The 13,168-nt window shown below is 59.0% G+C and overlaps 2 protein-coding genes across 2 annotated transcripts; both read left to right on the top strand.

Annotated features, from left to right (window-relative positions):
• Positions 1 to 2,839: 2,839 nt before the first annotated feature.
• On the top strand, positions 2,840 to 6,397 carry LMJF_22_0410 (conserved hypothetical protein; the record flags this gene model as incomplete). The annotated part of the gene is made up of 1 exon (XM_001683142.1): positions 2,840 to 6,397. One exon carries the CDS (start codon positions 2,840 to 2,842, stop codon positions 6,395 to 6,397), a length of 3,558 nt encoding a protein of 1,185 aa, XP_001683194.1.
• Positions 6,398 to 9,794: 3,397 nt separating this feature from the next.
• Positions 9,795 to 11,975, top strand: LMJF_22_0400 (conserved hypothetical protein; the record flags this gene model as incomplete). The annotated part of the gene is made up of 1 exon (XM_001683141.1): positions 9,795 to 11,975. The coding sequence occupies one exon, from the start codon at positions 9,795 to 9,797 to the stop codon at positions 11,973 to 11,975; it is 2,181 nt and encodes a 726-aa protein (XP_001683193.1).
• Between the last annotated feature and the right edge of the window lie 1,193 nt (positions 11,976 to 13,168).

Genomic DNA, 13,168 nt, shown 5'->3' with positions numbered 1-13,168 from the left:
TCGACGGTGATCAGCGGAGGTTATACATCCGCAAAAGACTAGGAAGTGCCGAATATCATGACTCACCGGTGGCCAAGCACCTAATCGTTGACTCGGGCACACCCTCCACAGATGTTACACGGGAGACCCACGTATCGCCCGCCAGCCTCAACGGGAATGTCGCGGCGAAACCGCCGCCCCCAAACACTGTCACATCTTCCCAACAAAGCTCAGAGAAACTCTGCCACTGAGACCACGACTTGCCTTCACCGACAACACAATGTGACGGAAGGCAAAACAAGCACTTCGCTGAATCGCATCAGCCTGCTACCTCTACACAAGGGTTTCCCCGAGAAACCCCTCGAACAACCCACACTCTGAATTCCGTTGCCTTTACCCCCTTTCCGACACCCAATGCTGATCCTTTCGTGACCGCGCATCCCCACCTTTTCCCCGGCGTTGCTGCGAAGGCGGCGGACGCGTTGGCGCAGCTGGCGGAGGACAGCGCCGCGGACATGGCGGAGGCTGTGCCGAGCGCGCCGAGCGGGAGCGCGCGTGCGTTGCGTCGGAGGAGTGCATGAGGCGTGTATGGGAAGGTGGGGGTTCTGTATATAGCTGTCGCAGCCCGGTTGAAATGGATGATGGCGGAGACGGTAGTTGTTTGCGAGTTTTCGGGTCGTTGTCTTCAAGTGTGATTTGTTTATGTGAGGAAGAGGAGGATGTGCGCGCCTTGTTAGAACGGGAGGAGAAACGATCTCGACGTTTCAGGGTGTCACGTTTTGGCTCTCTAGGTTTGTTGTCACCGCGTACATTGGAAGTGGAGCTGAACGCTTTCGAGTCCCGTGGGGTGGTTGTGACGGAGTGCGTGTCTCAGCGTGGGGTGGTAGAATGGACACGCATGAGTGCGACGAGCGACGCGCTTCAGCGTTGGGTTCGGTCGAGTCGTTGAAGCAGGAATCTTTGAGTCTGAGATGTGAGTTGTGGCGAGGGCCGTCGGGGAGGAAGAGAACGGGTTTGAGGTGGCGGTAGGATGTGTCTCCGTGCGTATATGGAATCGGCTAATGCGCCGGTGGTGAACGGGGAAACAAATGTCGTGTTTTTGACGAAAACGTTTCGGTTGCGTGGATGTCTCATGGGTTCCTCATGGCGCGGTGATGTGTGGCGGGGCGCTTGCTGCGTGCCGCCTCGAAACGTGTACCTGTTGGAGGCAAAGCCATTTCAAAGAGAAGAACGAAAGGCCGCAGGGGATGTGTGAGTCTCGCGTCGACGCTCGGTTTCGCACGTTGGACACATTTGCGAGTTACCGTCGCCATCCCGCGTTTCTGCTCCTTGCCGTAAGGCTGAGCACGCGGAGTCTCTTTGAATGTTTTTCCGGGACGGGGAGGATGTATTTCTCAGGATGGAGATGATGGGAGCCGGGTGGGCGATCATGACCAAGTCTTCGTACTGTTTTTCTTTCCCCCTTCAACACAATGCGATTCTCTCCCTTTCGTTGCTGCTGCACCGTCAATCTATCTTTCCTGGACTGTTGTCTGTCTCGCTCGTGCCTCCTCTGCACATTCGCGGTTGTGCTGTTGGGTGTGTCGTGGGCCTTCCCGTTGCTGTGCCAAACGGTGCGCCTTCATGGGCACTGTCTCTACATGTGCCGCGCATGATTATCATGGGCCATGCGCAGCTTTCCATCGGCAGTACGCAGATTACCGCTTTCGAAGCGTAGCTCTGTTCGCTTCTCGTGATCTTCAGCAGCCCCCGCCCTCCCCCGCCTCCCCCTCTCTTCGCGAGTGTGGGCATGTGTGGCGAGGTTTGCGTATCCTGGCAGTCTTGACGTTGCTTACCTCCCTCTTCTGACGTGCGCGGTACCACTTTGTTTATTCGCGTTGTTTATGTTTGATAGGGGAGGGAATACTCGAAAGTACTCGGAACTTGGCCGAGACGAGACGAGGTCCATCTAGGTGACTGTGTGATCAGGAGAGACTGCGCACGTGAGTCTCGCTGGCGCCTCCTCTTCCTGTACCGCCACCATCGCTTCTTTACGGTCGTTTTCTCTGCCTCCCAGGCTGTCACGTTGGGGCGCTGTGCCGCGCGGACTACGTGGTTGCGTGCTGGAAGCCCTCTTCGCGCGCCTCTCTCTCTCCCTCCCTCTCTCTCTCTCTATATATATATATGTATATTTCTTTATTTGTCTCTCTATTTCGTGTGCTTTGGTTTCGGGGTGTCGAGCATCTGCTCTCTACCTTCTCTGTGAGCGTATTGCTGTGCGTTCGGTTGAGTTTCGTCTCTCTCTCTTTCTCTCTGTGACTTTCCGTTTCACAAGGTGGAGCGACGAATCATCCACATTGCTGCTGCTGCTGCTGCCTCGGGCATACTTTTCCTCCTCTCTCTCTCTCTCCAGGGTTTGCTAACCACGCACCCACTCCTTGCCTTTGCTGTTCCTCGTTATCTTCACCTTTCCGTTTCTTTTTCGACATCTGTCTCTGTCTCTCAGTGCGTGAGTGTGGGAGCTTGTTTTAGCGGTACTCTGTCTCGTCAGCTTACGTGCCCGCCTGCCTCTTCCTCTTTCTTTCGATTTATCGCCATCAAATTCTGCGCCGGCCGTGTGTGTGTGTGTGTGTGCGTGTGTGTGTCGGAGGATCTTCCTATCCTGCTGCTGCTCGTCGTGCTAGTGGTGGTCTTGTATAGCTGCCTCTCGACGCCTCTGATCGACTGACTTTGCGGCACCCAAGGTGCAGAGCACGCGCTCTTCTCTCTCTGTCGACGCACGGAGGCGAAAAACAGCAAAGGCACACATCGGTGTTTGCCACCGCCTTACTCGCTGTTCTACCCCGCCATATTTACTCGATATTTGGGTTACGGTGGTCAGATGCGGCAAAGAGGGGGAAGTGCGTTTCTGACGGGCTTCCGGCGTGGCAACGCATCCACGTTGGCTGTGCCAACCGTGGCAGTGCTGTTGCTGATGCACGTGGCTTGTGGCGCTGCAGCCCGCCTGTGCACAAGCGCGGATATCATACACTTCTTCTCGCCGTGTGATAGGCAGACGGGCAAGCTGACCGTCCTGTCCTACATCAGCAGCGACGCGGGTTGCGAACAGGGGAATCTTTTCGTGCCACCCCCACGCACCACTGCTTGCTACGACTGCACAGATGGTTACCGCCTGGACCCGCTGACGCTTGAGTGTGCCCTGTGTCCAGCCGGCACCTACTCCTCATACACGACCCGCTACGTGACCTTTGACCCCTTGCCGGAAGGCGTGAGAACGTACTGCACTCCGGAGCCGTGTGCGTCGTGGAGCGCCGTGGAGGATACTTATGGAACGGTGATCTCCTCAGGTGTGCAGCCGACCGAGAACCGTTCCATGACGCAGTGGGGTACGATCGACGAGTCGGTGGAGTCCACGCTGGACTTCTTAGTGGACGTCATTGAGAGCAGCGGTTCGCTCGAGTTCGATTACTCAATCTCGTCTGAAGAAGCGTACGATGGACTCGTGCTGCGCCTGAATTACAGCATTGTCAGAAACCCGGACACGGAGGTCGGTAACTACCGGTTTTTCGCCACGGGGGTACACCGCGACTGGTATCACGCCTCCATAATGCTGCCGCAGGGTGTCACCCAGGTTCTGTTTGACTACGTGAAGGACAGCACCGGCCCATTCTACGGCGAGGAGCTCACCGGCGTGAATGACCGGGCGCTGTTACGCAACATTGTCGTCAAAGGTACGTGCAAGACAGTGGCAGAGATGCAGTGCGTCAGCTGTCCACCCGGGCAGTGGACGGCCAGGGATGGCAGCGGTGGTGTTGGCGCATCCCAGTGCGTTCGATGTCCACGGAACACATATCGGGGAGAGGGCGATACGCAGTGTCTCCAGTGCCCGCCGAACACATCATCGCGAGAGGGCGCTGGTAACTGCACCCCCATGCGCGCGTGCACGGGGGGCGACTACATTGCGCAGTACGGCAGCTGCCGCCTGAGTGACAACACGCGACTGCGGAGCTGGGTCAAGTACGAGGGCGCAGACTGTGTTGAAGTGGAGGGCAGCAGGCCGACGGCGACGAGGGTCGATTGCGCGGCATGTCTGCCGGGCATGCGGCATGCAGACAGTCGAGCTCGCGGGGCGTGTGTTAGTTGTCCTGCGGGGGAGTACCTGTTAGGCGATAGGTGCGAAGTGTGTCCATTGGGGACGGCCGCCATACCCAAGCTGGTGTACAGCAGTGGCTTTGACGGCCTCGGCGGTGATGTGATGGCGCTGCCAGGGATCTCGCTGTCGCGCACCTACTGCACAGGCTCTGCGAGCCGCTGCCAAAAGGAGGAAGGGAAAGGGTTCGAGCTTGTGGGGCTTCCGTTCGCTGACGAGGACAATACACTGATCGGCATTCGACAAGAACACCTTGCCAGCTCGACCTACTCGCTGGCCACCCTCACCTACACCTTCCATGCCGAGGAAGACGGCTGGGCGAACATCACCTTCGCTTATATCAATGCTGAGGGCAAGTACGTGCAAAGGATGGATTGGCGGACAACATTGAACGTGCGGGTCATCGTGGACGATGACGCCGAATATCTGGCCCGAACTTTTGCGACTCAGACGGGGGGAATGGACTCGATGTTTTACTCCATTCGTGTGCCGTACTACGTGGATACGGCACTTCCTGCCAGCGGTTCCGACTCGACGCTCCGTGGCATGCAGCACCGCTTAAGCTGGATCGTGGAGGAGCTCGCCTTCACATCAAACCCGATCTCAGTCGTAATCGTGGGCCTGGAAGTGTTTGGCGATCTATCGGGCGGTGTGCAGAAGTGCCAACCCTGCCGAGCTGGGTTTAGCTGCCCATCACGCGCGGCGAAGATGACTCCGTGCTCACCTGGCGCCGTGCAACCCTCATTACAAGCCCACCGGTGCGAGCCCTGCATCGGCAACACCTACGCTCCCGGATACGGCTTCACGACATGCCTTCCGTGCCCGAGCAACACGGTCGCAAACGCAGACCACACGGGCTGCAGCTCCGGCTGCGTGTTCAAACGACACGGCATGCTGTACAACTTCAGCGAGCTGCGAGGTGTCGTCTTGAATACGTCGGTGGGGTACGTATTGCCAATTAACACATCCCTGTCCAACATGACGGTCGAGGAGGCCGACGAGGCCGGTGTCCCCCGCCTCTATTACTCTCCATGCGACCCGCTCCCCGTCCGAGATGCCCGGGCCACCTCCGAGAGGGACTCTGCTCTCACCCCGATCACGCGCGATCGGCTGTGCGTGCCTTCAGCGCGCGGCCGCAACATCTCCTCTAGCGCGTACGTGTGTCAGCGCACTTCAGCCACCAGCGGGCACCACTTTGGCGACGCCACTACGCACATGGAGGTCGGTCGGCATCTCTACCTGGTGACGCAGTTGGGCAGCCCATACACCTTCTACGGCTTCGATACCTCCGCGGATGACTGGGTCTACGACGTAAAGTCCAACTACATGGCGTTTGTCGAGCTGGAGTGCAGCACGAGAGCCGATGAGCCAAAGTTCGGCACGCTGCAGTACGCGGGCGAGAACTATGAGAACCTTGTCCTTCGGTGGCGCTCGGCCTATGCATGCCCCCTCTGCACAAACGAAAGCTATGAAAAGGTGGAGACGAGCTGCAATGATCCCCCCGCAAAGACGCGGCGGGTGTACTACGCCTTACGCACGGAAAGTATGAGCTGCGTCGGCGGCTACGTGCCGCCGGAACCGATTGTTGTGAAGTGCACCGAGTGCACCCTCGACTCCTACACCGTGCGCTGGCTGGAGTGCGACCCAGTAACAAAGACACAGGAGGGTGTCTACACACTTCTACCCGACCGCGCCAACTGCACACCAGGTGCCTTTCCGCTGCCCGTCGTGCAGCCGCGTCCGTGCGATCCGTCGGGCGGTACCGCTGGCAGGGGTGCCTCTCGCAAAACGGTGGTGGTCCTTCTCGTGATTCTCGGGCTCGTGCTAGCTGGACTGGGAGTTCTGACTGTGTACTACCGTCGTCTGCGGGAGCGTGTCGCGCGCGCGGCACGTGGGGAGGGAGCGGAGCTGGACGCCTACGGCGGCATCTTGGACGATCCGTATGATAATGACGACGGAGGCGACCCTGCGGAGCCGTCATCGTTCGGGCGCGACAGTACGGCTGCAACAGTGCATCAACTGTGGGGCGTGGTGGTAAGCATGGGTCAACACATTCGCGACGCTGTCTCGCACAACGACGGCAGAAGCGTGAGAGCTGCCGCCCGCGCGTCTGCCGACGCTCGCGACAACTGGAACGGGTACGACTTCGCCGCCGCTTCGGATGGCGGCACCAGCGAGAGCGGCGGTGGCAGTGGCAGTGGCAGCGGCAGTGCGGATCGTGACGGCCATGTGCAGAATATCTTTTCTCTCGCCGCCACTGACGACGATATCTTACCGGGACTTCGCTAGTTTTCCATCTGACGCTGTGTCTTGCGGCCCCTCTCCCCCATCTCCATTCTCCGTCCTTGCGGCACATGGTGGCGCCCCCCCCCTTCATCGTTGGTTTCTTTGCTGTGCGTGTGCCTCTCCCGTGCTTTTGGTGTTCTTGCGTGTTGCGCTAGGCGCTTGCGGTGACGTCCCCTTATTTCCGTTTCCTTTTTTGTTTTGCATGCGTGCATTGCTGCACCCGCCGCTGTCCGCACGTCTGGCGGTGGTGCTTGCGTCAGTGACTTCGTATCTCCCGATGTCCCTCTTTCTGTGCTTGGGAGGGGGGGGCACGTGCACGTCTCTCCTGCACGCCAAGCGCATCGGCGCTCATCTGCGTGCCTTCGTTTTTTCCTTCTCATCACGATTCCATCGCCGTTCTGCACAGACCGCAGTGCGTTGTCCGCGAGACAGCGCTCGTATCGCAGCACGGTAGCTGTGCTGCTGATCTTGTCTTTCTCCCCTCTCACGCTGCTTCGCATCATTAGTGGCACGGCATCCCTCGCTTCATGAGTGTGGCGCCCGAATGCCTCTAGACTTCTCATTTCGTTTTGTGTGAGGGGTTCTCCGTAGCCCCCATGACGGGAAGCGGGCGCACCACAGCGCGTGGCATCGCAGGGCCCAGCGCACCCTCTCCCCATCCCCTGCCAATGCTGCACCACTCCTGGCGGTGACAGGGTCCCGGTGACTAGGACGTGGGGGGTCAGAGTGCGTCGTCGCTGCAGATGTCGGCGGTCAGGTCCTGGACGGCGCTGCGTCGGAGCGACCCGCGACAGTGAGCACGTTTGCATGCTCCATACGGTGAGGGCGAGCTGTCAGCGTGGCTTGCGCGCATCCGCCCTCCCCCCTGCGGCCCTCACACTGCCTACTGGTGCGGTGAGCCTGAGAGCCACCGCGAGGGCGACGCACAATACGACGACTGGCATGATGTGTGCGGCTGTGAGGCGACCTGCGAGGCCGCCGGGAAGCACCACGATGGACGTTCCCGCGGAAGGCGTGGTGGGTCTCTTCTACTTTTTGTTCAAATTTCAATAACGTGCTCATCATAATGTGCGTTCCACTGTGCTGCCATTCCCGTTTTCTTGTCTCGATGATATCTGTATCTTTATATATATATATATTTTGATGCTGACTACCATTGCTTGTTCGTATGCGTGTGTGTGCGTGTGTGTGTATGCTCTAGAAGTTAGCTCCGCTTTACCTTTCACCCCCCCCCCACTCCCCTCCTCCCCTTCACCCTCCCCTTTTTCACGAGTGTGTCCACGACGTTGGTGGGAGATGCTGCAAGGATGGCAGGGCGAACCTCTCGTACCTCGTTCGCGGGCTGATCGGTCAAAGCGAATGCCCGAATGAAAATCATTCTTGTCGGTACTTTTAGGTCGGGAACAGGAAGTGAAGCAGCACCGAGTTCCTGCGGCGGTGTGTGTGTGTGTGTGCCGCTGACGGGACGGATGCGGCATCGAGACAGACACGCAGTTTTATTGCAACATGGTGAGGGAGGGGCGGAGATCTCGCCTCCGAGCACGCTATTTTCTTCCTCTGCTTTTCCTCCTTTTCCTTTGTTCTTTCGATTTGTGACGGCGAAGAGGGGCGGCACGGCAGCCTTGCCGTTTAGTTTTGTTGTTTGCCGGCTTCGCCTGCTCCACCTCTCCCCCTCCCTCACTCCCTTGCCGCGGCGCAGGCGCTGACGGCCTTTTTTTATTTGTGTGCTCACCCGACGACAGCACACTGGAACAACCTGAAATAGATGAACCGACCGACCACAATAAAAAAGCTTTCGTGTGTGTGTGGTGGGGGGAGGGAAGGTTTGCGTGAAGGACAGGAGGGAGGGAGAGGGAGAGCGTCTTGTTTTTTTTTTCACGTGTGAGAGCTCACCGTGAAGAACACAGCCGCATGCAGAAAAGTATTTTACATGTATATGTGTGCGTATGCGGTTGTGATTGTGTGTGTGTGTCGCACATGTTTTCCTCACTGTTGTGTGTTGTTCCTCCCTTCTTTGTGGAGTTCTCTCTGCTCGTTGCGTATTTTATTTTGTGTGGGGCTGAGCAGGTAACACGCATACACACACACGCACACACACACACACACACACACACACTCCTTCTCCTCCCTCAGTGGAGACACCTCCAACTAAGTGCTCCTTTCAATTTGCCTAGTCGAGGCTTCCGCGATGACAGGGTTGTTCGTCCTTTCTTTTATTTCCTTGTTAGTCGGAGGAATCACCGCGAACGCCACTGCCTGCCTTAAACGCAATCCTCGCTTCCCTCGTGACAGTCTTCTGTTGCACAAAAAAAAATACCGAGGTCCGGTCACTAACATGCAAACTCACAAAGGCCATTCATGCCCCCCCCCCTTCCCTCCTTCTCTTCATCCCAATATCGCAATACAGCACGAGCGAGGAGATGATGACAAGACGGAGAGGCGCGTTCTTTTGTGCCCGTCTGCTTGACAGCAAAGTATTTGGCATGCATCCTTACTCCGCTGATGTGTCGGCTGTAGCCGGGCCAGCGCTGGTGGCGGGTTCGAGGCAGTGTTGCCACAGACGAAACGAAAAGGGAAGTCAAGCCAGAAGGGGAATGAACGGAATGTGTAAGTGCGCGAGGGGGCGAGTCGCTGGATGACACACAACCAGCAGGAGGAGCGCGCGCCTCTTCGTTCCCCTCGTCATCACGCTTACCCGAGGTGCGACAAGCGAAAAACAAACCGAAGAACGTGAGCCGTGTTCTACGTAGAAGAAACCGTTGGTGGTGAAGTGCTTCTCCCTGGTGCATATCAAATCTCGGGAATACGTGCGTGCAACGCGCAGGCGCACCCGCGCTCATGCATCGAGGCGGGGCGCATCTTTTTTTTTCGTTCGTTTTGTGATGTAGACCCGAACGTGGCGCCCCTCCCCCCTTTTTTTTTGTGGGGAATGCGATGCGGCAGAGCCGCTTGGGCGATGTGTATCGGCGTGACAGGAAGTTAGAGGCCGACCGTTATTCCTTCACGGGTCCGTTTCTTGTGTTCCTCATACGTTCTCGCATCATCTGTCTCCCCCCCTTCCTCATCACTACCCTCAGTGCTTTCTGTCTCTCACGACTTGTGCTGTGCTCGACGTTCTCCAGGCATCGCTGAATGCGCCCAATACATAGCTGTCCCCTCTACCCCATCATCTGAGCACCGTGTGTGTATCCCTCTTCCCTCGTATCGAAGCAGCGCTCACATCGCCTGACCCCCTGGGAGGCACACCGACTCACACCCTCACACATCTTGTTGCGCTTCCTCTCGCTTGGTGCCCCCCTCCCCGCTAACCTTCCTCCATGAATTTATAGCTGTATATAGATGGAGGGAACCATCGAGGAACGATATTTTGAGACTCTTTGAGACGCCGCGCGCACCTGGGATGCCCACGCTGAGCAGCCTCACGGTGGCGGAACAGGTGGCCGCGCTGCCGCCTCTCTCGCAACTTCTGGGTATCGACCCACCAGGAGCAGCCAACCATAAGACCAAAGACATAGGGAAGGCACCAGCATGGCAGGTGTCGACTCGCGGCGGTGTTTCTTGCGCCACAAAGGCCTCGTCCTCCCAGACGCTGTCTGCGGTCACTCCTCGGCGGTCGCCTTTAGACGCACCGGCAGGCGTGGCGCCCACCATCCACTCACACGCGGCTGCGGCGAATCTTGAAGCGCCGGTCGGCTCATCCAGCGCGCGAACGGAGGAAACGCTGCGGGCTGCGCCGTCCACGCCGTTGGCAGATGAATGCACCGGCGGCTTGAGCGAGTGGCGCCGCGTCCGGCAGTCACTGCAGCTACCGATCGCGTACCGCGCCGAGGAGGAGGTTTACCTTTCGCTACGCCTGCTGCGCTCCCTCTCCCTCTTCGCACCTCTGCTGGACGACGACTTGCTGACGCTGGCGGAAACAATGGCGGTGATGGAGGTGACGGACGCAGGCAAGGTTCTCCTGCGAAAATGTGCCGCTGCTCATGCGGCTCACTTGTCAAGTAGCACGGGTGCAGCCGCTGAGGCGATGGCAAAGATGCCTGCCGATAGACCGCCGCTATCGCTGGATGCGTTGCTCGCACCACCGTTGCTGGATGACGAGGAGGAGCAGGAGCGGCCGCAGGGAGTTTGGGCGATGCCGGCAGCGCGACTCTTCCAGTGCTTCAGGGAGCAAATGGGCCGCGGTGAGCCACCGTCGCTGCCATCGGAGCGCACAGAAAACGTCGTTGGTTCTCACATGGACGACGCACTGCCTCCGATCACGGTGAAGACGACAAGGCGCAGTACCCAGCGATCGCAGGGGGAGTATACGGTAGGGTTGACGAGAGTACCTGCCACCGGCGTCACTACGGCGCCGCTCTTCTTTCCGGACGACGACACGCTCAACGGCGACGGAACCTTTGCTTTAGTGCTGCTAAGCGGACACTGCCGCCTCGAGTGGCCTCGTGAGCGCGGCCTGGTGGAGGATGCGGCGCAGGCGTCGCCGTGGCAGAGCTACGAGCTTCAGCCGGGAGATGCCATGGGATATGCTCTGATCTGGGGTGCCTTGCCGCCTGGGGCGCAGTACGTGACGTCCGAGACGATCACGCTACTGGTAGTGAGTTCTGAGGGGCGGCCTCCCGAGGTGGCGGCGCGCTTGCGGCGCGTGTGCCGCCGTGCCAACGAGGCGGTCCTCCGCGCGCAGCGGCGATTTCTCGCGCACGAGCTGCGCGTTCCCCTCTTCGCCCCTGAAGACACCGCCACGAGGACGACGCGCGCCACCGGCACTGGTGTGGGTGAAGCACAGGAGGAGCAGGGGCCGCAAGGTCACGCAGCTGCTACGGTGGCGGAGGCCGCCGTCCCGTCTGTCGCGTCTCTCCTCGATAGAGCGGCGCGGAGCTTGATTCCCGTTCGCGTCCCCACGCATACGGTTTTGTTTAGCGAAGGACTTGCCCCAGTGAAGGAGTGTGCCATCTACTTCATTCTCGACGGTGGCCTCGCCGTTGTCCGCCGCATCTGGTCTCAGGACCAGCAAAGGCTCTTCTCCGAGAAGATGCAGCTCGTGCGCGCGTTGACGCCCGCCACCGGCATCTGCCCACCACTGTCGCCGCTGCCGGCGATGGACAGCATGGAGGTGGCGCAGCTGCGGCGCGGTGACTATTGTGGTGATCTGGCCTACCTCAACGAGGACCCCGACCACGTAGCCTCGATGGACGCCGAATGGACGGCAGCGTACTGGCAGAGCACGCTGGCTCAGCCAACCGCCCGTTTCAGCCAAGCTGGCCGATGTCGTGACACGCACGGGCAGTGTTCTCGTGATGTGGCCGATCACGCCTCTGGTCACGGCGCTAAGAGCTCTCTCTTCAGACGTCACAAGGCCACTGTGGTTGCCCAGCAAGCGTCGTCGCTCTATGTGCTGCTTCCGCGTGCCGCGGACGAAGCGTTGACCGGCGTGGTGGAGCAACGCATGCGCGACCACGTCCACCGCGATTACGCCGGCTACCGACATGTCTTTGCCGAGTACGAGAAGCTGTACAAGTGGGCACTCTACAAGGAGCGCGTGCTGTCGGACGTGTCTCAGAAGGCCCCGGTGAACTTCCGTTAGCGGCCGCGGCTGAAAGACGAGGGTGCGGGCCGGAGTTGAGTTGAGGGGAGCACGCGTGCTTCTGACTTTTCCTTCTCTCTGCGTCACTCTTCACCATGCTAGCCGGCACGCGCACATCTGCACACCCAAAGAGAACGTACACGTCCGTGTCTGAGGCGTCTCCCACGGCACCTGCCTCGCGTCTCCTTCTTTCGACGTGGGTGCTGGCTATACCGCTGCCCATTTCTCGTCGTCCCTGAAAGGCTTGTCTCTGCCGTGACACCGATGTACGCTACTGACTTTTGTTTCTGTTTTTTCTTATCCCCTCTTTGTTTAGCCTCCCTCGTGTCCGCCGCGAACGGACAGCGCGACCCTCGCTCTCGCTCTCCTCCTCCTCCCCCTTGTGTTTTCTTTCACGGCTGCTGCTGTTGGTGATATGGCTTGCCTAGTCGTGTGTATGTGTGGGGGGAGGGGGAGGGGGAGGGGGCTATGCCGGGTCATCATATCCATTTTGTCTGTTGAGGGGTGGTGGTGGTGGTAAGAGAGGAAGGAAGTTGTTGTGTCGACAGCTCACATGGAGCTGGTTTCAGTCCCTCTTGCGTATTCCTATGCCCCCTCTCCCCTCATCGTGACTTCCGCAGTACTTGATGGACGTTCGCATTGAAGAAAAACAGACACAAACAGAGAGCGAGAGAGACACGTGCCGCTGTTGCAGGGGGTCGACTCCCGTGCTTCTTTGCCCCTCCCCTCCTTGCTCTCTCGCCTTCGCCGACACATCATATATGTGTGCCGACTCCCATCATGCACGCCTCCGGTGGGGAGGAGGGAGGGGTGCGGCTCAGTTCGCCAGAGCACATCATCAGCACCGAGGCCTGTCAGTGCGTGTGAGAGTGGGCGCCGCTTCTATCGCTTATCTGCACGTTTCCATCTTTTTTTTCTTTGCTGACGTATGTTTTCGGCGGGTGTCGGGGGGCGAGGGAGGGGTGCTCCGCCACATGGGCTCAACTGCGTTGCGCGCGTGCATGCGTTTTTCTGCTTGGTGACCTTTGCGTGTTGCGAGGACTCGCGGGGATCTGCGTGCACGAACGACAGCGGGGGCCTCTCAGATCTGCGACGTGGAGTTGCGAAGCTCAAAACGAAAACAAAAAAAGATAAACGCGGCCGGCGACACTGCACGAAGGATAGAAAACGCAACCGACGGCATACAGGGTCAC

This window comes from Leishmania major, chromosome 22 (assembly GCF_000002725.2).
Source record: "Leishmania major strain Friedlin complete genome, chromosome 22".
In the NCBI taxonomy this organism is placed as follows: domain Eukaryota; phylum Euglenozoa; class Kinetoplastea; order Trypanosomatida; family Trypanosomatidae; genus Leishmania; species Leishmania major.
The sequence above is the reverse complement of the archived record's forward strand: the minus strand, read 5'-3'. Positions and strand labels throughout refer to the sequence as shown.